This window comes from Dendrobates tinctorius, unplaced genomic scaffold, assembly GCF_039654945.1.
Source record: "Dendrobates tinctorius isolate UK_male_01 unplaced genomic scaffold, ASM3965494v1 ptg000154l, whole genome shotgun sequence".
Lineage (NCBI taxonomy): Eukaryota > Metazoa > Chordata > Amphibia > Anura > Dendrobatidae > Dendrobates > Dendrobates tinctorius.
In genome coordinates, this window is record NW_027361821.1 from 4,080,456 (window position 1) to 4,108,029 (window position 27,574).

General features: G+C 49.0%; 1 protein-coding gene across 1 annotated transcript in view; it reads right to left on the reverse strand.

Annotated features, from left to right (window-relative positions):
- MCTS1 (MCTS1 re-initiation and release factor) overlaps positions 1 to 27,541 on the reverse strand; it is a 40,989-nt gene extending 13,448 nt beyond the window's left edge. The window contains exons 1-3 of the mRNA XM_073547582.1: positions 27,362 to 27,541; positions 20,992 to 21,144; positions 8,892 to 8,989 (exon numbers count right to left, since the gene is read on the reverse strand). Of these exons, the coding sequence (XP_073403683.1) occupies positions 8,892 to 8,989; positions 20,992 to 21,144; positions 27,362 to 27,372 (262 nt within the window). The 5' untranslated portion in view covers positions 27,373 to 27,541. The remainder of the gene's footprint in view (positions 1 to 8,891; positions 8,990 to 20,991; positions 21,145 to 27,361) is intronic.
- Between the last annotated feature and the right edge of the window lie 33 nt (positions 27,542 to 27,574).

Here is a 27,574-nt window from a genome sequence, read left to right on the forward strand (position 1 = left end):
GCAAGGGAGACGTCCTAGCCAGGTAGACCTTCATGGCCCCGACCAGGTCTAGCTTGTTCAAGGAGCGTTCCAGAGGGTGGATTGGACCCGGACAAAAGGACGGGAGAACAATGTCCTCATTTAGGTGAAAAGTGGACACCACCTTAGGAAGGAAGGCGGGGGCCGCAGGACCACCTTGTCCTGATGCAGCACCAAGAAAGGGCCACCATTTCCGACACGCGCCGGATGAAGGTGATGGCCACCAGAAAGTCCACTTTCCAGGAGAGAAGGGACAGGGAGACTTCCCTGAGGTTCAAAGGGAGACCGTTGAAGAGTCTCCAGAACCAGATTGAGATCCTATGGATCCACGGGAGCGCGGTACGCAGGTGCCGGATGAGCCACTTCCTGAAGAAAGGTTTTGACCTGCGGTCGGGAGGCCAACATCTTCTGAAAAAGAATGGAGAGCGCTGAAACCTGACCCTTCAAAGAACTGAGGGCAAGGCCCGCATCTAGGCCTGCTTGGAGGAACGCCAGGATAGAAGGGAGAGAAAAGGACATGGGCGGAACGTCATTGGCCTTGCACCAAGTGAAATAGGCCTTCCATGTACGATAATAAATTCTCGAAGACGATGGTTTTCTAGCCCGGATCATGATGTGAATAACCCGATCTGAAAAACCTGACCGCTTCCGAACCGCGGTTTCAACAGCCACGCCGTTAAATTAAGTGGCAGAGAATTGGGATGGCAGATTGGACCTTGAGACAGCAGATCCGCTCTGTCTGGAAGCTTCCAGGGGGCGTCCGCGAGAAGATTGACGATGTCCGCGAACCAAGCCCTTCTGGGCCAATCCGGAGCGATGAGGATGACTGGTACCCCTCCGCCTTGATTTTCTTCAACAGCTTGGGAAGAAGGGGAGGGAACAGATAAGGGAGCTTGAACTGCGACCAGGGAATGGTCAGAGCATCGGCGCCCACTGCGAGAGGATCTAGGGCCCTGGATACGAACTGTGGGACCTTCCTGTTCAGGCGAGACGCCAGCAGGTCCACGTCCGGAGTCCCCCAACGACGGCAAAGCTGATGAAAGACGTCCGGATGTAAGGACCACTCTCCCGCCTTGAGACCCTCGCGGCTGAGAAAATCGGCGGCCCAGTTGTCCACGCTGGGAATGTGCACTGCGGATATCGCTGGGACCAATACCTCTGCCCAGTGGAGAATCCTGGTCACTGCCGCTAGAGCCGAGGAGCTCCGTGTCCCCCCCTTGGTGGTTGACATATGCCACCGCTGTGGCATTGTCTGTCTGAATCCGGACCGGCAGACCCCTGAGAAGCCTTTCCCAGTGAATGATAAATCGCCCGTATCTCGAGGACGTTGATCGGCAGAGTTGTCTCTTGGGTCGACCACCGACCCTGAACCATCTGATTGCGAAACACAGCTCCCCAGCCGAGAAAGCTGGCGTCCGTTGTCACAATCTGCCAGTAAATCAGAAGGAATGACCGGCCCAGGGAAATGAGGGGTGACGTCAGCCACCAATTGAGGGACTGTTTGACCCAGAACGAGAGGCGAATTGGACGATCCAGGGAGAGAACGGACCTGTTCCACCGAGACAGAATGGCCTGTTGAAGCGGTCTCGTGTGAAATTGAGCAAAGGGGATCGCTTCCGTCGTCGCCACCATCTTTCCCAAGACTTTCATGGCTGACCAGAAAGATGGAAGCTTTAGGCCTGTAGCGATCGAACATCTCGCCGCAGAGATCAACTTCTCTTCCGGGAGAAAGACCCTCGATCGACGGGTGTCGAACAATAAGCCTAGAAACACAAGACGTTGAGTCGGAACGAGGCAGGACTTTCTCTTGTTTACGAGCCACCCAAAACTGGACAGGGTGTCGAGAACGATGGTAAGGCTTTGGAGAGTATGGTGAAAAGACGGAGCTTTGATTAGAATGGCGTCGAGGTACGGGAAGAGTACGATACCTCTGATCCTCAACAGGGCCACCAACGCCATGATCTTTGTAAACACTCGGAGCGGTGGCACGACCGAACGGCAGGGCGACAAACTGGTAGTGGTCTTGATGAATCGCAAAACGCAGAAATATCTGATGCCCGTAAAAGATGGGGACATGCAGATAGGCATCTTGAATGTCTATTGAACACATGAATTCCTGCGCCTCCATGGAAGCGATTACTGAACGAAGGGTCTCCATCCTGAAATGACGCAGGCAGACCCTCTTGTTCAGCAGTTTGAGGTCCAGAATGGGCCGAACCGCGCCGCCATTTTTTTCGGCACTACAAACAGGTTTGAGTAAAACCGTGTGAATCGCTTTGTTTCGGGAACGGGCACAAAGACCCCAGAACGGAGAAGCGAGTCGATGGGTGCAAAGACACCCGGAACTAAGGCGGGGTCTTTTGGAGGACGGGACTCGAAGAAGCGATCCTGGGGCCGAGACACGAACTCTATCTTGTATCCTGAGGATACAACTTCCCTGACCCAAGCGACTTCCACCGAGGCAAGCCAGATGTCCCTGAAGAAAAGGAGTCGGCCGCCCAGTTGGAAAGGCGCCTCGGGGCTTTGTAGATAGTCATGCCGAGGTGGACCTTCCAGTTCTGGACCCTCTGCCCTGGGAGGAGTGAGATGGCCAGGATGAAGTGGGCATAAAGGAGACCTTCTTCCTATCCTGGCATGCTTGCGGCCTTTGTTGGTTGGAAAAAGATTCTGCCGTCGCGACGCGGCGGAAAGACCGAAACTGACACCCTGGAGGGGGTCTACGAGGCTTGGACTGTGGAAGAGAGCTTGTGCCCCCAGTGGCGTCTGTGATAATCTGGTCCAGCTGGGATCCAAAGAGACACGCACCCTGAAAGGGCAGATTGGTAAGGGATTTTTTAGACGACAAATCCGCCTTCCAAGCCTTGAGCCAAATTGTACGCCAGATTGCAACTAAGTTGCTGGACGCTTGAGCTGCACAAGAGGCGGCATCCAAGGAGGCCGAGACCAGATAATCCCCGGCATGGGAGATCTGGTTGGCAATCTCGGCCAAACACTCTGGTTGGGCTCCATCAAGAATGCCTTGGCGGAGATCTTCCGCCCAAGCAGCTTTGGCCTTTGCTACCCAAGTGGAGGCAAAGGTTGGGCTTCGCACCGTCGCAGCCGCTTCGAATGCTAACTTTGCTAAGGATTCTATGATCCTGTCGTTAGAATCCTTCAAAGCCGCCACACCTGAAAATCGGAAGGACCGTGCTGTTAGATAGTCTGGACACAGGAGCGTCTACAGAGGGAGAAGCCGACCAGTTGTCGGTAAGCTCTTGAGAGAATGGATACAGCACGCCGAGGCGCTTCCCTCTTTGAAAGCGCCTGGACGGATTTTCCCTTTCCTGGTGAGGAGCTTGGCAAACTCAGAATGAGGAGCGAAGACTCCGGAAGGTGTTTATGCCCGTCTGAACGAAACCTCCTGATCTGAGGGTTTCGCAGGGAAGTCTGTGATATCGAAAGTATGGTTAATCACTGCAATGAGGTTCTGTACCGTAACCTTCATGTCCGCGGTATGGTCCGAATCAAGCTCTGAAATCTCCTCTGATGGCGCATCCGAGAACGCTTCGCCTGACTCAGGTGAGGATGCACGGGAAGGAAACTGCTGGGAAGGACTATGTGGCGAGATGGAGCGAGGGGAGGATTCCGGCCAGAGATCCTGCCTGGGTCTTTTGCGGCTCATGGTGGCTGGTTCAGATGGAACCTCTTGCGACCTGCTGGGTCCTGCAGAGGAGTCCAGGGACAACTTATGAAGAATGGCCACTAGGGACTGAGACACCCTGGTGAGATACGCCACTGATTGAGATAGGGAAGAAGCCCAGTCAGGAATGGGAGATTCGCTCTCACGTGGAACAATAGGGGGCTCCTGGGCGGCGGGCTGGATGGGAGGAAAGTCACTGAAGCAGTGCCGGAAGGATGGGGGACAGGAGGCAGAGGGGGGTGTCAGTCTGCAGATGCAGAGCTACTCACGGTCCGGTGTCCTGTGGATGCTTTCAGCGAGCGCAGCTGCACAGCTGGTCCATATCTGTAGGTCCACAGAAGCGGCGAAGGAGTCCGGCTGACAGGCTGGAGAAAATGGCGGCCTCCTTAGAGGCCGGTAGAAAAAACGCGTGCTTCCTTGTGGAGACGGGGAGGGTGGGGATAACTGCAGCCAAAGGTGGTACCGCCCGCTGCTGAGCGCCGCCTCCGGAGCGCAGACGTGGAGGGAAAGAGTGGAGGGCGGCCTAGAATGGGAGGGAGCGAGCGGTGGGCGGGCTTAGAACGGGCGGGAGAGAAGACCGCCTAAGGAAAAAGGCGGGGGGCGTGGCCGCGACGCCGAACAAGGCCGCAATAGAAGCCGGGGCCTGGAGTAGATGCGGCTGCCGGCGGGGAGCGCGGGGCGGCAACGCTGCACTGTCGCGCGATCGCCCCGCAATGGATTCATGCCTGCCGCCTGGCTGTTAAGCCGAAACAAGATAAGTGCAAGCCGGGGAGGGGGGGGGGGCGCAGAGAGAGGAAAAGGCTGCTGAAAGGAGCCGTGACACCTGGGGATGTCGCTAAGGGCGCCCGCTCCGCAAGGTACCCAAGCCTGCAGCATGGCTGGCCAAAATAAGAGAGAGAGGTGTAGGTGGGGAGAGGAGGTGACACTCCGGGGTCCCATACTTACCTCTCAGCAAAAACCTGTACCTTATGATCCTGCCCTCTTCCATAGAAGGAGGTCTGCGTCTCATCCAGACCGACAGGCTCTGGTGGGCGAGTGGGTGGGAGATGGGGGGCGAGGACCAGGTGGATCGCCTGACACGCATCCGTGCTCGGGGCTCTTGGCCCTGCCGTGGAGAGCTATGAGGATACGGGGTGGCAGTACACGCCGTACTCAGTCTCTTTGTGGGAGTACGGATGTGACTGTTCACGCCGTATCCCTCCGAAACCTGCAAGGGAACGACGCACGCTGAGGTAGATATGGGTCTAATGAAAGACCCGTGTCCACCTCCTACTGACACTAAACTAAACTGAGGAAATTAGTGCCGGTCGGTGGGGTGTATACTGCGGAGGAGGAGCTAACCTTTTTCTGTGCATAGTGTCAGCCTCCTAGTGGCAGCAGCATACACCCATGGTTTCTGTGTTCCCCAATGAAGCGATGGAGAAATCATATTTTTTCCACAAAAATGATCTTTTCACCCCCAATTTTTTATTTTTCCAAGGGTAACAGGACCCTAAAAGTTATTGTGCAATTTGTCCTGAGTATGCTGATACACCATATGTGGGTGTAAACGACTATTTGGGCGCATGGCAGAGCACGGAAGGGAAGCAGCGCCATTTGACGTTTTTGGCTGGAATGGAGATCGGACACCATGTCGTGATTGGAAAACCCCTGATGTACCAAAACAGTGGAAACCCCCCACAAATGACACCATTTTGGAAACTAGACCCCCCCAAGGAACTTATCTAGATGTGTGGTGAGAACTTTGAACCCCCAAGGGCTTCACAGAAGTTTATAACATACAGTCCTACAATTAAAAAATATTTTTTCCACAAAAATGATCTTTTCACCCTCAATTCTTATTTTTCCAAGAGTAACAGGACCCTAAAAGATATTGTTCAATTTGTCCTGAGTGCGCTGATACCCCACATGTGGGGGTAAACCACAATTTGGGCGCATGGCAGAGCTCGGAAGGGAAGCAGCGCCATTTGACGTTTTTGGCTGGAATTGAGATCGGACACCATATCGCGTTTGGAAAGCCCCTGATGTACCAAAACAGTAGAAACCCCCCACAAATGACACCATTTTGGAAACTAGACACCCAAGGAACTTATCTAGATGTGTGGTGAGCACTTTGAACCCCCCAGTGCTTCACAGAAGTTTATAATGCCCGGGCGTGAAAATAAAAAAAATCGTATTTTTTCCACAAACATGATCTTTTAGTCACCAATTTTTTTATTTTCCCAAGGGTACAAGGAGAAATTGGACCCCAAAAGTTGTTGTCCAATTTGTCCTGAGTACCCTGATACCTCATATGTGGGAGAAAACTACTGTATGGGGACACGCCGGGGCTCGGAAGGGAAGTAGTGACGTTTTGGAATGCAGACTTTGATGGATTGGTCTGCGGGTGTCATGTGCGTTTGGAGAGCCCCTGATGTACCTAAACTATTGAAACTCCCCACAAGTGACCCCATTTTGGAAACTAGACCCCCCACGGAACTTATCTAGATGTGTGGTGAGCACTTTGAACCCCCAAGTGCTTCACAGAAGTTTATAACGCCTGGGCGTGAAAATAAAAAAAATCATTTTTTTCCACAAAAATGATATTTTTGCCCCCAATTTTTTATTCTCCTAAGGGTAACAGGAGAAATTGGACCCCAAAAGTTGTTTTGCAATTTGTCCTGAGTAGGCTGATACCCTATATGTGGGGGTAAAACACTGTTGGGGCGCATGGCAGAGCTTGGAAGGGAAGGAGCACCATTTGACATTTTCAATGCAGAATTGGCTGGAATTGAGATCAGACGCCATGTTGCATTTGGAGAGCACCTGATGTGCCCAAACAGTGGAAACCCCCCAATTATAAAACTCCAACCCTAACCCCAACACACCCCTAACTCTAATCTCAGCCCTAACCCTAGCCCTAATCCTAACCTTAATGGGAAAATGGAAATACATTTTTTTATTTTATTATTTTTCCCTAACTAAGGGGGTGATAACGGGGGGTTTGATTTACTATTTATGGCGGGTTTTTATGTTTGGCAGCTGTCACACGCTAAGGCTACTTTCACACATCCGTTTTTTTAAATCCGGCATGATGCGGCGAAATTTGTGTAAACCGGATCCGGAATTGGATCCGGTTTTTTCACATAGAATATAATGATCGCCGCATCATGCCAGATGGACATGCGGCGCCTCCGGGTTTTGCCGGAAACGGCAAACATGCGCCGTCCGGCGTCTGCAAAAAACGTTGGCTGCAACGTTTTTTTGCAGCGCCGGACCGGCTTTTTCAACTGCGCATGCCCGGGCACTATGAGTTTTAACCCCACAAGTGCCCGGCGCGCATCTCTCTCTCTCTCCATACGCTCCATACCTTTCTTTGGCTGGCTCTCTCGTCCCCCTCTGTCTCTCTGGCTGCTCTCTCGTCCCCCGCTGTCTCTCTGGCTGCTCTCTCGTCCCCCGCTGTCTCTCTGGGCTGCTCTCTCGTCCCCCGCTCTCTCTTCGGCTGCTCTCTCGTCCCCCGCTCTCTCTCTTCGGCTGCTCTCTCGTCCCCCGCTCTCTCTTCGGCTGCTCTCTCGTCCCCCGCTGTCTCTTTGGCTGCTCTCTTGTCCCCCGCTGTCTCTCTGGCTGCTCTCTCGCCTCCCGATCTCTCTCCGGCTGGCTCTCTCGACCCCCCCCGGTGCTGCGGCTCCTTTAAATGTCCTCCAAGCCGCATCAGGGGCCGCATGTACATCCGGTGTCACCGCTGCAGGCCGGATCCGGCGGCCCGGCTATTCGCCGCAGGCCGCCGGACCCCTGACACCGGATGTCTGAAAGAGGCCTAAAAGATGCTTTTTATTGTAAAAATAGTTTTTGCATCACCACATATTGAGAGCTATAATTTTTCCGTATTTTGATCCACCAAGTCATGTGAGGTCTTATACTTTGCAGGATGAGTTGACGTTTCTATTGGTACCATTTTCGGGCACGTGACATTTTTTGATCGCTTTTTATTCCGATTTTTGAGACGCAGAATGAACAAAAACCAGCGTTTCATGAATTTCTTTTGGGGGGGGTGCGTTTACACCGTTCCGCGTGCGGTAAAATTGATAAAGCGGTTTTATTCTTCGGGTCAGTACGGTTACAGCGATACCTCGTTTATGTCTTTTTTTATGTTTTGGCGGTTTTATGCAATGAAAACTATTTTACATAAAAAATAATTATTTTTGCATCGCTTAATTCTGCGAGCTATAACTTTTTTATTTTTTTGCGGATGAGGCTGTATGGCGGCTCGTTTTTTGCGGGACAAGCTGACGTTTTCAGCGGTACCATGGATATTTATATGTGTCTTTTGATCGCGCGTTATTGCACTTTTTGTACGGTGGTATGATAATAAATCATTATTTTTTGCTTAGTTTATTTTTATTTTTTAAGGGGTTCGCTAAAGGGGTTAACTAATGGGACCGTTTTATAGGGCGGGTCGTTACGGACGAGTCGATACCAAATATGTGTACTTTTATTGCTTTTTATTTTCAAAAAATGAATTTATTGGGGAATATTTTTTTAAAAAAATTATTTTTACACTTTTTTTTTTTTTTTTTTTTAACTTTATTACATTGTCCCAGGTGGGACATCACTGTCCTGTGACAGATCGCTGATCTGTCACATCACAGATCACTGTGACAGATCAGCGATCTGTCACAGGCACTGCTGCAGACTTGCTTATGCCTGCGCTTTGCAGGCAGTGATGTCAGCTCATTACAGGCCCCCGAAGGTCCCCGTCGCCATCTTGGATCCGGGGGCCTGTAGGGAAAGAGCCCCCCGCAGCAGCGCGGCACATTGTGCTGCCGTGGGGGGGCTCAGGGAAGCATGGAGGGAGCCCCCTCCCTGCCGATGCTTCCCTTTAACCCCCAGTACACCGCGATCGTGTTTGATCGCGGTGTACAAGGGGTTAACGTGTCGGGGGCGGTCCGTGACTGTGATAATCAGCTGACACCCAGCCGCGATCAGCGGCGCTCACCACGTGGGCGCCGCTGATCGCTATGACATACTATCCCGTCCCTGGGAATTAAGTCCCAGGGCACATGGACGGGATAGTACGTCTCATGGCAGAAAAGGGTTAAAGGCCATCTGATGACTGTGTTTTGCAGGATAGTTAATTCCCTAGTGGACCTTTTCTGAAAAATAACTTTAGCGTGTCATGTAAAGGCCGAGCCCAGAGAATATGATAAAACCTTACATTTGTGAAGCAGCCTCAGTGTTGGATAGAACGGACCTTCTCTTTGTCTGAAGAACAGTAGCTCACCGTTTACTGTTAATATTTCAATGTGTTCATGGCTGGAAATAAAAAAAAAAAGAGACAATTGTCAAGTGAAGGGGAACCAGTCATACACAAAAACCACTGCATTTACCGGCAGTCAAACTGGTGATCTGTAGGTAAACGTGTGATGGTCTAACTGGAAGTGCAGCTGCAAGGAGACTATGAAGTCGGCAGTAATCACAGTGACCACGCTGTCATCACTCACTCCCCCTGCTCCTTCATGGACATCCTGCACCGCAGCGTGTGCCTGCACTGTGATGACTGGTAAGGGGTCCATAATGCTGGAGATCTTCCATTTTTAGAGCCACATTACTATAACAGGTTGCATATTATATACATCCATTACCTAAATTCTATTACGCACATATAGCAGTAGTTTAATTACAGGTGAGAACAAACATTGAGAAATTAAAAATAGTGGCGATAAAGAGTTTATGTCAAAAGCAAAACACAACCCGACTGCATCCTGTCAATGGATGAAGAGCAGAGGCGCTGATCAACATGAGAATGGATAGTATGGTGGCCTCTTCACATCCCCAGACACAGACTAGAGCTGCGGTATTGTCCTGCTATATAGTCACCATTACAGAAGCAGCTCGATTCCCTGCTGATATTGTCTCCAACTCTGATCGACCAGATAGTAACAGGCAGTGATTTCTCCATCAACATCAATGCAACAGTCCATAATTGTCCACACTCTTGGCCCAAAGCGCCATTTCTTCTGCTTGTTTAAGTATCTGTTCACCCTTCTACTAGATCCTCTGCTCAGAGTCCAGGTCATCAGTTGCATCAGATTTGGCTGGAAGAATAAAACGCCATGAAGCACTATTGCTCCCATTGACATGACAAACACCGTGATGAACCCAATATCAGTAATAAGGCAGCATGGTGGCTCAGTGGTTAGCACTGAAGCTTTGCAGCGCTGGGGTTCACATCCTACCAAGGACAACATCTACAAGGAGTTTGTATGATCTCCCCATGTTTACGGGGGTTTCCTCCGGGTACTCCAAATACATAGTGATAGGAAACTGACTGTGAGCCCCAATGGGGACAGTGATGATGGCTGTAAAGCGCTGTGGAGTATAATGGAGTTATATAAGTAAAAAAAAAAAAGCCCTTCTCCATCAGTGTTATCCATTGTGTGACAAAACATCTTACGGTTGTTTCAAAACAGAGAACAAGGTGTGAACATAGCCTGAGCCTAAATGGCAGACGCGATGATGTTCTATACTTGACCCATGGCTGTGGGAGCAAATTGCTGACTTTACGAGCAGAGTCACACCGCCGTATAAATCAGTGTGAGAACAGAATGCAGTGCATGGATTGGCCGTGGTTTTCCTGACTAGAGATGAGCGAATTTCTTCGGGTTCCCTCTTACTCGGCAAGCTATAGCGCTTGCCAAATAAGCTGCAGAGGGAACCCGGCTTCCTGGATTGCGCCGGGTGAACAGCTGATCAGCGCCGCAGCTCCATCTGTCGCGGCTGTGTCACGGTACATGCATGAAAAGCCTGTGTGTTGGGCTCTCCATGCATGTGTTGTGACTGACATAGCCGCGACACATGCAGCTGCGGCGCCGATCAGCTGATCACCCGGCACAATCCATTAAGCCGGGTTCCCTCTGCAGCTTATTCGGCAATCGCTATAGTTGCCAAATAAGAGGGAACCCTAAGAAATTCACTCATCTCTGCTCCTGACCCGAGTGTGACAGCTGAATAGAAATACATGATCAGGCTGAGAGAGCTGCATTCTGTTCTCACCCCGATTTACAGTTGTGCTCAAAAGTTTACATACCCCGGCAGAATTTTTGCTTTCTTGGCCTTTTTTCTGAGAATATGAATGATAACACCAAACACTTTCTCCACTCATGGTTAGTGGTTGGGTGAAGCCATTTATTGCCAAACTACTATTTTGTTTGTTTGGTTTTTTTTTGTTTTTTTTTTTAAAAAACAAACATTTTTATTAGAATTTTCAGAAAACAAGTTAATCAATTGTCCGTACGCAGACAGGACAGATAGAGACATATCTGGCATGTAGTTAGATCAGAAGATAAAAAATAATGCTTCTCAACATTGTGTAACAAGACCTAAAACAAAAGGTATCAACCAAAACAAAAACAGATAACTGCCCTTGCAGGAGTAAGGACATTTTGTTCCAAACTCGCTAGGAAAAACCTTTCTACTGGACTTCACTTCTGCGCGACGAGGTTTATGAGACTTCAAAATAATCCCCATTATATAATATTTTCTATTCCATATATCACTCTCCCCTTTCCTACTTCCACCCCTTCTCACCTCTCTATCTTTTCTAACACTCCCATGAGGAGTTTAATTACATCAGTACGGTGATAAAGATAATTAAAACCCTAAAAGGTAAAGGCAAAGAATACAAACTATGACTGTTTAGCATTCCTTGACTTATACCTATTAGGCCTCTGCTTTCCTTTGCTTGCCCCACTCACCGAAACCCCTGGGGTCCGTGAATAGTGAGATTCTTCATCAGCTTGGGGAGCCCGATCAGAACTGCCAGTTGAATCCTAAAGTTTGTTAAAAAGTCCCCGCCTTGTCAGGTGATGTACATTCTCGAAAGGAACCTTCAGGATCCTTCAAGCGTAAAGTAGCCGGGTAACGGAGTTGAATGCAGATTTTCTCCTTGTGTAGCCTGGTGCATATGGAGCTGAAAGCCCTGCATTTTCTCGTTACCTCCATAGAACAGTCATCGAAAAGCAGGATTTTTTTTGCCTAGAATGTTTAGTGGTTGATTCAGCTGCCTGTATGCTCGAATAATGTCCATTTTATCATTGAAATCCAGAAACTTCATGATGACTTGTCGCGGTATAAGTGCATCCCGGTTATTGGAAGAAGATGGCGGAGGACCAATCCTATGATTTCTCTCCACCTTTTTGCCCTCGGGTAGTTTTAGAGCTCTTGGAACATCATTTTCACATAAAGGTTTCAGGACGTCCTGTGAATATGACTCCGGTAATCCCACTAGACGTAGATTGCTTCTGCGGGAACAATTTTCTAGGTCATCAATACGATCTCTCAAAATCAAGTTTTCACAGGCGATTGCTTCCACTTTGTCATGATCATCATTAGAAACATCCTCAATAGATGATACTCGTGTTTCCAATTCAGCCTGCTCATCCTGTCTATCTTGTAGGCCCTTCCGGGCAGAATTAAGAGTGGATTCAATTATGGTTTTAAATTTCAGGTAGTAATTTCGCCGTGACCTCAATAACTAGGTCAGAAGGGTACATTTGAGTTTCCCCTTTCTTTGGGCGAGGCAGTTTCAGGGAATGATCTGACTTCTCCCTACTCTCGGTTTGAGAATATTGATCATCTTGGTCAAGAGTGGGAGCCATTTTGTTGAGGTCAGAGACGTCAAAAAGACAGGAAGAGACATGCTGTTTTTGGCCACTACAAAGGAGATAGCGGTCAATACAAGAAAATATTATTTAAAGGTCGCCTTTACCTTGGTGTCGGTTATAAAGACCATGAGGAGGTGAAAGTCAAAAGTGACTAAATGATATATGCAGGGGGGAGAGCATAAGCGGTAATCAGGAATCACATGGTCGGCGCCTGAGCCGGCAGACCTACAGTCCCATATTTTGCAGCTTTGATTGTCCCATGCTCAAAAATAAAATATCACAAAGGTAGCCCACTCATTAACCAGTTCCAAACTCTAGCTGTAATAAAATACGCCAAACACCAAATGGCAGCAGAGTCTCAGGCCACGAGCACCAGGAAAGTGAAAGCAGGAACTGAAATATGTTTTGAAACATGTAATGGAGAAAGATTCTCCAGGTGCCCCAGTGTACATATAAACAACAGACTGTTCACCTGGTCAAGTGAGGGAGATATTACTCAGATTGTAATGGAGGAGACACCTCCAGGCTCCAGCATCTTGCAGGTGCTGCATTCAGAATGTGCTGGAAGTTCCTCATGTTTCCCATACATTATCTTACTCCCAGTGCTTCCCCAATAAGATCTTCAGAAGGGGGACAGACACCAAGTGCTGGCCTCCAGCAGTTCTCCCCTCCGCTCCCGCCAAACACACAACTCAAGGCCGACAGGGCTCCCACATGTGCCGCTCTGTCACAAACAGCAAGGGGGGGGACCCCGTCAATCGTCACACTGCAGGACCTCACAGGGGCAGCAACACGCACTCCACATCACACTGCCTCCGCCGCAGAAGGAGAGGTAAGTACCTCCGGTGGAGCGTCAGAGGGGGGACAGACTCCAGAGGACTTACCCTCAGCCGACCGATACTTTCATCCGGGAGGCCCGTTAGGAGCAGAGACAGGAGCAAGGGGAGAGCTCCCGTGCAATCAAAATGGCGGCCGCCACTCTCCGCAACCCCGTCCTCAGCCCGAGACTCCAGTCCTCCTCAACAAGGGGTCCGGGAAGGCCAGGACCGGCCCTCATTTTCTTTTCTCCAGGTGGGCAGCAGTTGGGGGAGTGGGAGCCTGGGAGACAGGATCCTGGGATTTTAAGTCCAAAATCGCCCTTAGCTTAAGAACAAACAAGAGCTCTGTCAAACACGTCCTGCTCCTTCAGCTTCCAGGTGCACGGGGCCCAAACCATGGCTGTGGAGTCAGAGTAGTGCTCATTTTGGTGGAGTCAAAATAAAATGGACTGACTCCGACTCCTAAAATATATAATAAATTGGGTACAGTAGTTCAATGCAGAATGTGCTGAATATTTTTTCATAGGAATTTGGGAAAGTTATGAAATGCCCTATAAATGACTGTTCTATTCCTGATCTAAGGCTACATTCACACACAGCGTTTTTCCTGCGTTTTTTGAGGATACGTTTTTCAGTTGCAAAAGCAGATCAGCTTTTTAAAAAACCGAATCACCTGAAAGGTTTTTGAGCTCATAGATAATGTTTTCAATAGCAAAAGAAGATTAGAAATCTGCTCTAGCCATCCATTTATCCATATCTGTCTATCCATATCTTATCTGTACCAATAAGAATGAAAGAAAGCACACAGACTAAAGGGCATGTCACACTAAGAGATATCGCTAGCAATATCGCTATAACTTGTGACGTTATAGCGATATTGCTAGCGATATCTCTGTGTCTGATACTTACCAGCGACCCGCTCCCCCGCTGGTTATCGCTGATCGCGCGAGAACGTTCAGGACTGTTTCTCGTCGTCAGCTTCCTGTGGCGCTTCCTGCTGTGAGGACGAGCGACGCGTGGAGCCGGGCGGGAGGACGCAGGATCGCCTGGTGTGACAGGTAAGTAGCGATCCCCGTCCCCAGCGATGTCGCTAGTGAGATCTGCCTATGTGGCAGCTCACTAGCGACCACTTAGCCATGTACCAGCGATCCTGACCGCGTCATATCGCTGGTCGGGATCGCTGGTACATCGCTAAGTGTGACAGTACCTTAACACTCCTTTTTGTTAGCACCAGTCAGGTACACCTCATAGCTACCCAAAAGGACGCCCAGGACAGGCATTGCTCGTCTTCAGTAACACATCAACATCAATTGATAGTTGGAATAAATAGACTGCATTCATCACCACCACATCTTCTTAAGGTGCAGGCTTTATTTTCAAATGCAGGGGTGTGCAGTATGAGGTTCTGCAGCAGCTGAGGTGTGCGGTATGAAATTCTGCGGAACAGTATAAGGTTCTGCCCCCCCCTAGGTTTGATACTGGCTCCGCCCATAGTGTGAATGTAGTGTGAATGTAGCCTGAGGATCTAGGCTTTGTCTTAGCTGAGATAAGTCATATATATATATATATATATATATATATATATATATATATATATATATATATATATATATATATATATATATATATATATATATATATATATTAGGAACGGCGGAACGCACTAAATAAAAAATAAATAATAAAGTGCGTTCGCCGCTCGGGGTCCACCGTGCAGAAGGTGTTATAACTGCTGCTGAGTAATGGCAGACGTGCTATATGGCGGTATAATGCGCACGGGGTTAAACGTCACCCAGGTGCGCAGAGCAATCACTGTTTAATCACAGAGATGCCAGTAGGGATAAACACAGAAAGGCTGAGCCTGTTAGTGGGCACAGGTCTCAGATATATGCACACACGGTATCAGGTCACAGGTGCAGGACCAAAGGCAGGAGGAACTGCGTCCGTCTACACCTACCGTGTGTGCGGTGTCGCTACTGCAGGCGCCAAAGAGAGCTGCAACTGCAGCGCGGCGTAGGACACTGCCGCGAGACGATAGTGAGGTAGCACAATCGGACGCTAGCGTAGAGGCGTGGTGTGCACAGTGGCCTAAGGCTTGCCACTGACTGGCATTGACTGCTGAACTAATTCCCTATCCACATGCGTAATATCAGAGGTAAGGGGTTTCAAATGAGTCAGTCACCAGAATCATATATCCGTCACCTTTCACACATCTTGCAGGTAATGTCTATACTAGCGCATGGCCAAACGGCCATGCGGTCCTTTTATAGCCGTGCGCTGCCGGGACCTTCCAGATCTCTGAGATGGACCAATCAGATCAGGGGAAGGACTTGAGCACGTGACTCCCGAGCTCCAATGGGAGATCGTCTCATAAGCATGCTCAGTGGAGAGGCAGCGGGACTTAGCCTCAGGAGTAACTTGCTGAAAAGCAGTATGTGAGGCTCTGAACTCCTGCTGTGTAGCTACAGGAATCCGACGCCTAACATATATATACTAGCTGAAGAGCCCGGCATTGCCTGGGAATAGTAACCAACTGCGGTTAGTTATAACAAATTATAATGATTATATTGCACATAAAAACATTTCACATCATATATTCAACACTACAGATTTGCAACACATTAACTAAACGATTACCCAAGTATTAATCGTATTTTATTTTCAACTCATTCAAGAGCCTTTTGATAAACAACATGTGTATCTAATCCTATCCTGTGTGATACTGACTGCTGAGCCGTGTATCTAATCCTATTCTGTGTGATACTGTGTGCTGAGCTGTGTATCTAATCCTATCCTGTGTGATACTGTCTGCTGAGCTGTGTGTCTAATCCTATCCTGTGTGATACTGTCTGCTGAGCCGTGTATCTAATCCTATCCTGTGTGATACTGTCTGCTGAGCCGTGTATCTAATCCTATCCTGTGATACTGTCTGCTGAGCCGTGTATCTAATCCTCTCCTGTGTGATACTGACTGCAGAGCTGTGTATCTAATCCTATCCTGTGTGATACTGACTGCTGAGCTGTGTATCTAATCCTATCCTGTGTGATACTGACTTCTGAGCCGTGTATCTAATCCTGTGTGATACTGGGCTCCCCCTGCAGTCTGTGTCAGAGGGTGGTCTGTGTTGGCACGGTAATAAATTGTGTTATTTCCAGCCTTACAGAAGGACGATAACACCATAGAAATGATAAGAATAATAGGCCTCAGTTACCACAACTGTCTACAAAGAAAACTATTGCTGATAGCAACCAATCACAGCTCATTTTTCATCTTTTAAACAGCTCTGGGACAGCGTGGCAAGTTTTGAGTGGCGACTTTTGTGTTTCGACTTTTATGTGGCGAGGTTGGTGTATGTGTGGTGAAATGTGTGCTGAGGGTGCTATATGTGTTGAAGCACGTGGTAGTGTGTGGCACATTTTGTGTGTGTGTTCATATCCCAGTGTGTGGTGAGTATCCCATGTCAGGGCCCCACCTTAGCAACTGTACGGTATATACTCTTTGGCGCCATCGCTCTCATTCTTTTAGTCCCCCTTGTTCACATCTGGCAGCTGTCAATTTGCCTCCAACACTTTTCCTTTCACTTTTTCCCCATTATGTAGATAGGGGCAAAATTGTTTGGCGAATTGGAACGCGCGGAGTTAAAATTTCGCCTCACATGACGCTCTCGGGGTCCAGACGTGTGACTGTGCCAAATTTTGTGGCTGTAGCTGCGACGGTGCGGATGCCAATCCCGGGACATACATACACACACATCCACATTGAGAGAGATAGAGAGATTATATATATATATATATTATATATATATACACATACATACACACGCACACACACAGTACAGACCAATAGTTTGGACACCTTCTCAATCAAAGAGTTTTCTTTATTTTCACTCTGGAGGCATCAAAACTATGAATTAACACATGTGGAATTATATAATTAGCAAAAAAATGTGTGTGACTGAAAATACTGTATGTCTTATATTCTAAGTTCTTCAAAAGTAGCCACCTTTTGCTTTGATTTCTGCTTTGCAAACTCTTGGCATTCTCTTGATGAGCTTCAAGAGGAAATGGCTTTCACTTCACAGGTGTGCCCTGTCAGGTTTAATAAGTGGGATTTCGTGCCTTATAAATGAGGTTGGGACCAACAGTTGTGTTGTGCAGAAGTCTGGTGGATACACAGGTGATAGTCCTACTGAATAGACTGTTAGAATTTGTATTATGGCAAGAAAAAAGCAGCTGAGTAAAGAAAAACGAGTGGCCATCATTACTTTAAGAAATGAAGGTCAGTCAGTCCAAAAATTTGGGAAAGCTTTGAAAGTGTTCCCAAGTGCAGTGGCAAAAACCATCAAGCGCTACAGAGAAACTGGCTCACATGAAGATCGCCCCAGGAAAGGAAGACCAAGAGTCACCTCTGCTGCGGAGGATAAGTTCATACGAGTCACCAGCCTCAGAAATTGCAGGTTAAAAAGCAGCTCAGATTAGAGACCAGGTCAATGCCACACAGAGTTCTAGCAGTAGACACATCTCTACAACAACTGTTAAGAGGAGACTTTTTGCAGCAGGCCTTCATGGTAAAACAGCTGCTAGGAAACCACTGCTAAGGACAGGCAACAAGCAGGAGAGACTTGTTTGGGCTAAAGAACACAAGGAATGGACATTAGACCAGTGGAAATCTGTGCTTTGGTCTGATGAATCCAAATTTGAGATCTTTGGTTCCAACCACCGTGTCTTTGTGCGAAGCAGAAAAGGTGAACGGATGGACTCCCACTGTGAAGCATGGAGGAGGAGGTGTGATGGTGTGAGGGTGCTTTGCTGGTGACACTGTTGGTGATTTATTCAAAATTGAAGGCATACTGAACCAGCATGGCTACCACAGCATCTTGCAGCGGCATGCTATTCCATCCGGTTTGCGTTTAGTTGGACCATCATTTATTTTACCACAGGACAATGACCCCAAACACCTCCAGGCTGTGTAAGGGCTATTTGACCAAGAAGGAGAGTGATGGGTGCTACGTCAGATGACCTGGCCTCCACAGTCACCAGACCTGAACCCAATCGAGATGGTTTGGGGTGAGCTGGACCGCAGAGTAAAGGCAAAAGGGCCAACAAGTGCTAAGCATCTCTGGGAACTCCTTCAAGACTGTTGGAAGACCATTTCCAGTGACTACCTCTTGAAGCTCATCAAGAAAATGCCAAGAGTGTGCAAAGCAGTAATCAAAGCAAAAGGTGGCTACTTTGAAGAACCTAGAATATAAGACATATTTTCAGTTGTTTCCCCCTTTTTTTTGTTAATTATACAATTCCACATGTGTTAATTCAAAGTTTTGATGCCTTCAGAGTAAATCTACAATTTTCATAGTCATGAAAATAAAGAAAACTCTGATTGAGAAGGTGTGTCCAAACTTTTGGTCTGTACTGTATATATGTAATCGATATTATACAGTGTATTACATATTTACAATTTATTAGTCTTTTGTGTTCTAAAGTTGTATTCCAATAAATATATGTTATGGTCTGTCTAAATATCTTGATTATTGTATCATAAAAATGATTAAATGTCTGATGATCACATTGTACTACAATAAATTTTTCACTTAAATATAAGCAATATATGTGGGAGTCGGAGTTGGTGTAAGGGAAATTGAGGAGTCAGAGTCGCAAGTTTGGCTTACCGACTTCACAGCCATGGCCCAAACTCCCAAACTACTGTGTTTTCTGTTTTCAAATCATAATAATGACAACCCAAAACATCCAAATGACCCTGATCAGAAGTTTACATACCCTGGTGATTTTGACCTGATAAAATGCACAGAAGTTGACACAAATGGGTTTGAATGGCTACTAAAGATAACATCCTCACCTGTGACCTGTTTGCTTGTAATCAGTGTGTGTGCATAAAAGCTGAGTGAGTTTCTGGGATCCAGACAGACTCTTGCATCTTTCATCCAGCCACTGGATGAAATCCAGTTTCTGGATTGGGAGTCATGGGGAAAGCAAAAAAATTGTCAACGGATCTATGGGAAAAGGTAGTTGAAATGTATAAAATAGGAAAGGGATAACAAAAAGATATCCAAGGAATTGATACTATCAGTCAGCAGCGTTCAAACTGTGATTAACAAATGGAAAATCAGGGGCTCTGTATAAACAAAAATTTGGTCCACAACTGCAGGAAAATTGTTCGGGATGCAAAGAAAAACCCACAAACAACATTCGCTGAAATACTGGACTGACTAAAAACTAGCGGTGTGGCTGTTTAAAGATGCACAATAAGGCTGGTTTCACATTAGCGCTTTTTAAGCGCACGCACGGCCGGGGGTAGCTCCGCCCCCGAGCCGGCTCTCTGCCCGGCGTGCCTGCCCCTTGCTTGTAGCGCCGCCTCCTAGCGCACAGTGGCGCCTGCGATCGGCGCACCCTATCTTTAGCATAGGGTGCGCAGATCGTGCGCAGGCCGTGTGCTAGTTGCGCTTTGACCTGCGCTGCGCACTTTTGACGGTGCGCCGTGCGCGCCAAAATCCGAAAAGTTTGATTTTGGCGCGCACGGCGCACCGTCAAGAATGCGCAGCGCAGGTCAAAGCGCAACTAGCGCACGGCCTGCGCACCCTATGCTAAAGATAGGGTACGCCGATCGCAGGCGCCGCTGTGCGCTAGGAGGCGGCGCTACAAGCAAGGGGCGGGCACGCCGGGCAGAGAGGCGGCTCGGGGGCGGAGCTACCCCCGGCCGTGCGTGCGCTTAAAAAGCGCTAATGTGAAACCAGCCTTAGGAGGCACATGACGAAAAATGGGCTGCATGGTCAAGTCGCCAGAAGAAAGCCATTACTGCGCAAATGCCACAAAGTATCTCACCTACAACACGCAAAACAGCACAGACACAAGCCCCAAAACTTATGGAACAAGGTAATTTGGAGTGATGAGACCAAAATTTAACTTTTTTGCAACAACCAAAAATGCTACATTTGCAAAGTTCAACAAGGCCTATGATAATAGGAACGCCATTCCTACTGTAAAGCACGGAGGTGGATTGCTGATGTTTTGTGGACGTGTGAGTTACAAAGGCACAGGAAACTTGGTCAAAGTTGAAGGAAAGATGAATGCAGCACGTTATCAGCAAATACTGGAGGCAAATTTGCACTTATCAGCCCGGAAGCTGTGCATGGGATGTACTTGGACGTTTCAACATGACAAAGATTCAAAACACAAGGCCAAGTCATCCTGTCATTGGCTACAGCAGAACAAAGTGAAGGTTCTGGAGTGGCCATCTCAGTCTCCTGACCTCAATATCATTGAGCCACTCTGGGGAGATCTAAAGTGCGCAGTTCATGCTAGACAGCCCAGGAATTTACAGGAACTGGAGGCTTTTTGCCAAGAAGAGTGGGCAGCTTTACCATCTTAGAAAATAAAGAACCTCATCCACAACTACCACGAAAGACTTCAATCTGTCATTGATGTTAGAGGGGGCAATACATGGTATTAAGAAACAGAGTATGTGAACTTTTGATCAGGGTCATTTGGATGTTTTGGAGTGTTATGATTTAAAAAGAGAAAACACAGTAGTTTGACAATAAATGGCTTCACCCAATCACTAACCATGAGAGGAGAAAAAGTTTTGGTGTTATCATTCCTATTCTCTGATAAAAAGGCCAAGAAAGCAAAAATTCTGCTAGGGTATGTAAACTTTTGAGCACAACTGTATATGGCCATCTGACTCTGGCTTACCAATGATATTCTAAATGATCTCCACCTATCAGGAACAATCTGTCATCATACCTCCCTATTTGTTATTTTCGGCTATTAATGCAGAAAAAGGGGATAGGAAATTAGGCACTGAGTACATTACTCACCAGCGGACTATTTTCACAGGGTCTTTTTTTGGCATTATCTGATTAAGCCATTGGTCAATGCCAGGGAATTGGTCATTCAGCTGATTTTTGATGCCTTTTATTACCGATGTCTTTAGTTGAATACAATTAGATACATTTTCTTTTTCATCAAATCTGCAAGAAAAGTAAAAAAGTTATTTGGGAAGTAGCATTGGTCAGCAGGTTAAAAGGGATCAGCAAGAAACTCAGCGTGACATTATAGATCCTAGTTATGTTGTTTCCTCTCAATGTGTTCCTAGAAACAGTCTGAGCAAGTGTACAAACTCAGCTCTGTGCACACTATGGACGCTCTCTTATGATTATTATCGTCACAGCTGTGTGAATCACATTAGAATCATAGAGCTGGAAGGGACCTCCTGGGCCATCTGGTCCAACCCCCTGCTCAAAGCAGGATTCGCTAAATCATCCCAGTCAGATGTCTGTCCAGCCTCTGTTTGAAGACTTCCATTGAAGGAGAACTCACCACTTCTCGTGGCAACCTGTTCCACTCATTGATCACTCTGTCAAAAAGTTTTTTCTAATATCTAATCTGTGTCTCCTCCCATTCAGTTTCATCCCATTGCTTCTAGTCTTTCCTTGTGCAAATGAGAATAAAGACGATCCTTCTACAATGTGACAGCCCTTGAGATATTTGTAGACAGCTATTAAGTCTCCTCTCAGTCTTCTCTTCTGCAAGCTAAACATTCCCAAATCCTGCAACCTTTCCTCATAAGACAGGGTTTGCAGACCGGTCACCATTCTCCTGTTTAAAGGGAATCTGTCACTAAGTGTTTGCTATCCAACCTGAGAGCAGCATGACGTAGGGGCAGAAATCATAATTCCAGCAATGTGTCACTTACAAGGTTTCTTGTTGCACTTTTGCTAGAATCCCTGTTTACTCTATTGTAAATGTAGCAGTGGCCAGAGCTGTGCATAACCCCGCCCACACCCAATTGGCAGCTTCATGTGTACACTGTGCATAGGCAGAAAGCTGCCAATCAGTGATGGGGGCTGGGTTATACAGAGCTCATGAATAAGGAGAACTAGTAAAAAAAAATTTAATTACGGCTCACCCAGTTGCTCTGTGCTCATCCACCTGGGGCTCAGACATCAGAACTACGGAGAACTACCTGACTGCAGGATTACAGTCCTCTAATGATAATCTCCTGCTGACAACTCAGTTTTATCAAAAGTACAGCAATCAGCCCACTAAGTGATATATTCCTGGAATCAGGGTCTTAGCCCCTTCACCATGAGGCCCTAAGAGGTGGAAAAATCTGGTGACAGATTCCATTTAATGTAAACAGAAATTCCTAACATATTCAGGGTTGTAACATGCATGTATATGGTAGAAAAAAAAAATTGTAAAATCTAAGTAATTCCTATACAGCTTTCTGGGCAGGGCTATGACCAGTTAAAAGACCTCCATCAATCTTCAGATCAGTGGGATCACTTAGTTGTATCATTGGGACTGAAGTCAGCAGGTCACTGTGCATCCAGTCCTGGCAGCCCATAACAAACCAGAATCCTTCAGACTTTAAAGGGGTTGTCCACCTTGGAGTACAAATTTATTTTATTTCAATACAATTTTTTTAGAGCTAAAAATCATTTTTTACATTTTGTTTCATTCAAAATGCTGCATTGTTTGGCTTCTACGGGCTCCTTGTTTCCATACGCACACTAGGTGTTGGTGTGGTCTGTAGTCAGAAATTAGCAGAAAAAGATAAGAATTATAAACTGTCACTGGACCGTCAGGACGAACTCAATGACAGATTCTTAGTTAAACTGTTTGGCAGCAAGCGATAGTATGGAAGAGATCTGGGTGCTGACACCCCCACGATCAATGACATGCATGGGCAGAAGGGCTCAGCTTAGTGCTATACTCCTTCATAGTCCAGTACACGATCTGGGGGCTGACACCCCCACGATCAATGAAACGCAGGGGCAGAAGGGCTTGGCTTAGTGCTACGCTCCTTTATGGTCAGGTACACGATGTGGAGGCTGAGACCCCCTCGATCACTGACACACAGGGGCACATGGGCTTGGCTTAGTGCTACGCTCCTTTATGGTCAGGTACACTATGTGGAGGCTGAGACCCCCTCGATCACTGACACACAGGGGCAGAAGGGCTCGGCTTAGTGCTATGCTCCTTTATGGTCAGGTACACTATGTGGAGGCTGAGACCCCCTCGATCACTGACACACAGGGGCAGAAGGGCTCGGCTTAGAGCTATGCTCCTTTATGGTCAGGTACACTATGTGGAGGCTGAGACCCCCTCGATCACTGACACCTAGGGGCAGAAGGGCTCGGCTTAGTTCTACGCTCTGTTACGGACAGGTACACTATGTGGGGGATGAGACCCCTTGATCATTGACACACAGTGGTAGAAGAGCTTGGCTTAGTGCTAAGCTCCTTTATGGTCAGGTACACTATGTGAGGGCTGAGACTCCCTCAATCACTGACACACATGGGCACAAGGGCTCTGCTTAGTGCTACGCTCCTTTATGGTCAGGTACACTATGTGGCGACTGAGACCCCCTCGATCACTGACACCTAGGGGCAGAAGGGTTCGGCTTAGTGCTACGATCTGTTAAGGACAGGTACACTATGTGGGGACTGAGACCCCTTGATCATTGACACGCAGTGGTAGAAGAGCACAGCTTAGTGCTACGCTCCTTTATGGTCAGGTAGATGATCTGGGGGCTGAGATCCCCATGATCAATGACACGCAGGGGCAGAAGGGATTAGCTTAGCGCTATGCTCCTTTATGGTCAGGTACACTATGTGGGGGCTGATACTCCCTCGATCGCTGACAAACAGGGGCAGAAGGGCTCGGCTTAGTGCTACGCTCCTTTATGGTGAGGTACACTATGTGAGGGCTGAGACCCCCTCGATCGCTAACACACAGGGGCACAAGGGCTCGGCTTAGCGCTATGCTCCTTTATGGTCAGGTACACTATATGGAGGCTGAGACCCCCTCGATCGCTGACACACAGGGGCACAAGGGCTCGGCTTAGTGCTACGCTCCTTTATGGTCAGGTACACTATGTGGAGGCTGAGACCCCCTCGATCACTGACACACAGGGGCACAAGGGCTCAGCTTAGTGCTATGCTCATTTATGGTCAGGTACACGATGGGGGGCTGAGACCCCCTCGATCGCTGACACACAGGGGCACATGGGCTCGGCTTAGTGCTACGCTCCTTTATGGTCAGGTACACGATGTGGGGGCTGAGACCCCCTCGATCGCTGACACACAGGGGCACATGGGCTCGGCTTAGTGCTACGCTCCTTTATGGTCAGGTACACTATGTGGAGGCTGAGACCCCCTCGATCACTGACACACGGGAGCACAAGGGCTCAGCTTAGTGCTATGCTGCTTTATGGTCAGGTACACGAAGTGGGGGCTGAGACCCCCTCAATCGCTGACACACAGGGGCACATGGGCTCAGCTTAGTGCTACGCTCCTTTATGGTGAGGTACACGATGTGGGGGCTGAGACCCCCTCGATCGCTGACACACAGGGGCACATGGGCTCGGCTTAGTGCTACGCTCCTTTATGGTGAGGTACACGATGGGGGGCTGAGACCCCCTCGATCGCTGACACACAGGGGCACATGGGCTCGGCTTAGTGCTACGCTCCTTTATGGTCAGGTACACGATGTGGAGGCTGAGACCCCCTCGATCACTGACACACAGGGGCAGAAGGGCTCGGCTTAGTGCTATGCTCCTTTATGGTCAGGTACACTATGTGGAGGCTGAGACCCCCTCGATCACTGACACCTAGGGGCAGAAGGGCTCGGCTTAGTTCTACGCTCTGTTACGGACAGGTACACTATGTGGGGGATGAGACCCCTTGATCATTGACACACAGTGGTAGAAGAGCTTGGCTTAGTGCTAAGCTCCTTTATGGTCAGGTACACTATGTGAGGGCTGAGACTCCCTCAATCACTGACACACATGGGCACAAGGGCTCTGCTTAGTGCTACGCTCCTTTATGGTCAGGTACACTATGTGGCGACTGAGACCCCCTCGATCACTGACACCTAGGGGCAGAAGGGCTCGGCTTAGTGCTACGATCTGTTAAGGACAGGTACACTATGTGGGGACTGAGACCCCTTGATCATTGACACGCAGTGGTAGAAGAGCACAGCTTAGTGCTACGCTCCTTTATGGTCAGGTAGATGATCTGGGGGCTGAGATCCCCATGATCAATGACACGCAGGGGCAGAAGGGATTAGCTTAGCGCTATGCTCCTTTATGGTCAGGTACACTATGTGGGGGCTGATACTCCCTCGATCGCTGACAAACAGGGGCAGAAGGGCTCGGCTTAGTGCTACGCTCCTTTATGGTGAGGTACACTATGTGAGGGCTGAGACCCCCTCGATCGCTAACACACAGGGGCACAAGGGCTCGGCTTAGCGCTATGCTCCTTTATGGTCAGGTACACTATATGGAGGCTGAGACCCCCTCGATCGCTGACACACAGGGGCACAAGGGCTCGGCTTAGTGCTACGCTCCTTTATGGTCAGGTACACTATGTGGAGGCTGAGACCCCCTCGATCACTGACACACAGGGGCACAAGGGCTCAGCTTAGTGCTATGCTCATTTATGGTCAGGTACACGATGGGGGGCTGAGACCCCCTCGATCGCTGACACACAGGGGCACATGGGCTCGGCTTAGTGCTACGCTCCTTTATGGTCAGGTACACGATGTGGGGGCTGAGACCCCCTCGATCGCTGACACACAGGGGCACATGGGCTCGGCTTAGTGCTACGCTCCTTTATGGTCAGGTACACTATGTGGAGGCTGAGACCCCCTCGATCACTGACACACGGGAGCACAAGGGCTCAGCTTAGTGCTATGCTGCTTTATGGTCAGGTACACGAAGTGGGGGCTGAGACCCCCTCAATCGCTGACACACAGGGGCACATGGGCTCAGCTTAGTGCTACGATCCTTTATGGTGAGGTACACGATGTGGGGGCTGAGACCCCCTCGATCGCTGACACACAGGGGCACATGGGCTCGGCTTAGTGCTACGCTCCTTTATGGTGAGGTACACGATGGGGGGCTGAGACCCCCTCGATCGCTGACACACAGGGGCACATGGGCTCGGCTTAGTGCTACGCTCCTTTATGGTCAGGTACACGATGTGGAGGCTGAGACCCCCTCGATCACTGACACACAGGGGCAGAAGGGCTCAGCTTAGTGCTATGCTCATTTATGGTCAGGTACACGATGGGGGGCTGAGACCCCCTCGATCACTGACACACGGGAGCACAAGGGCTCAGCTTAGTGCTATGCTGCTTTATGGTCAGGTACACGAAGTGGGGGCTGAGACCCCCTCAATCGCTGACACACAGGGGCACATGGGCTCAGCTTAGTGCTACGCTCCTTTATGGTGAGGTACACGATGTGGGGGCTGAGACCCCCTCGATCGCTGACACACAGGGGCACATGGGCTCGGCTTAGTGCTACACTCCTTTATGGTGAGGTACACGATGGGGGGCTGAGACCCCCTCGATCGCTGACACACAGGGGCACATGGGCTCGGCTTAGTGCTACGCTCCTTTATGGTCAGGTACACGATGTGGGGGCTGAGACCCCCTCGATCGCTGACACACAGGGGCACATGGGCTCGGCTTAGTGCTACGCTCCTTTATGGTCAGGTACACTATGTGGAGGCTGAGACCCCCTCGATCACTGACACACGGGAGCACAAGGGCTCAGCTTAGTGCTATGCTGCTTTATGGTCAGGTACACGAAGTGGGGGCTGAGACCCCCTCAATCGCTTGACACACAGGGGCACATGGGCTCAGCTTAGTGCTACGCTCCTTTATGGTGAGGTACACGATGTGGGGGCTGAGACCCCCTCGATCACTGACACACAGGGGCACATGGGCTCGGCTTAGTGCTATGCTGCTTTATGGTCAGGTACACGAAGTGGGGGCTGAGACCCCCTCAATCGCTGACACACAGGGGCACATGGGCTCGGCTTAGTGCTACGCTCCTTTATGGTGAGGTACACGATGGGGGGCTGAGACCCCCTCGATCGCTGACACACAGGGGCACATGGGCTCGGCTTAGTGCTACGCTCCTTTATGGTCAGGTACACGATGTGGAGGCTGTCAGTGAATGAAACTCCATGAAGACCTGATGCTTCTCACTGCTGGTTAAATACAGTTGTCCCCCAATGTAGGAAATCCCCCTAAGCCTAACACCCAGCAGCACAGATCTGCGCACAGGACAGTCTGCCTCCCGTCACCACATGCACGGCCGGGGGTCCTGACCCACCTCCGTGCCCCGCTGCATGCACCCTCACACAGGAAAGCACACTCTCGGGCACTCACTTTTTAAACATGCTGATGCCTTCAGGGGCCTGATGGCAAATGGGAATGTTGCTGTGAGAGGTGAGACGATTACATCCGGGGTACAGCACACAGCGGCCCGCAGACCGCGCTGGCTCCAGAGAACACGCTCACCGCGCAACTACAGAGCCTGGCGGAAGTGACGACAACCGGGCGGAAGCTGAGAGGTACGGGAAGGAGAGACGCTCACGAGGA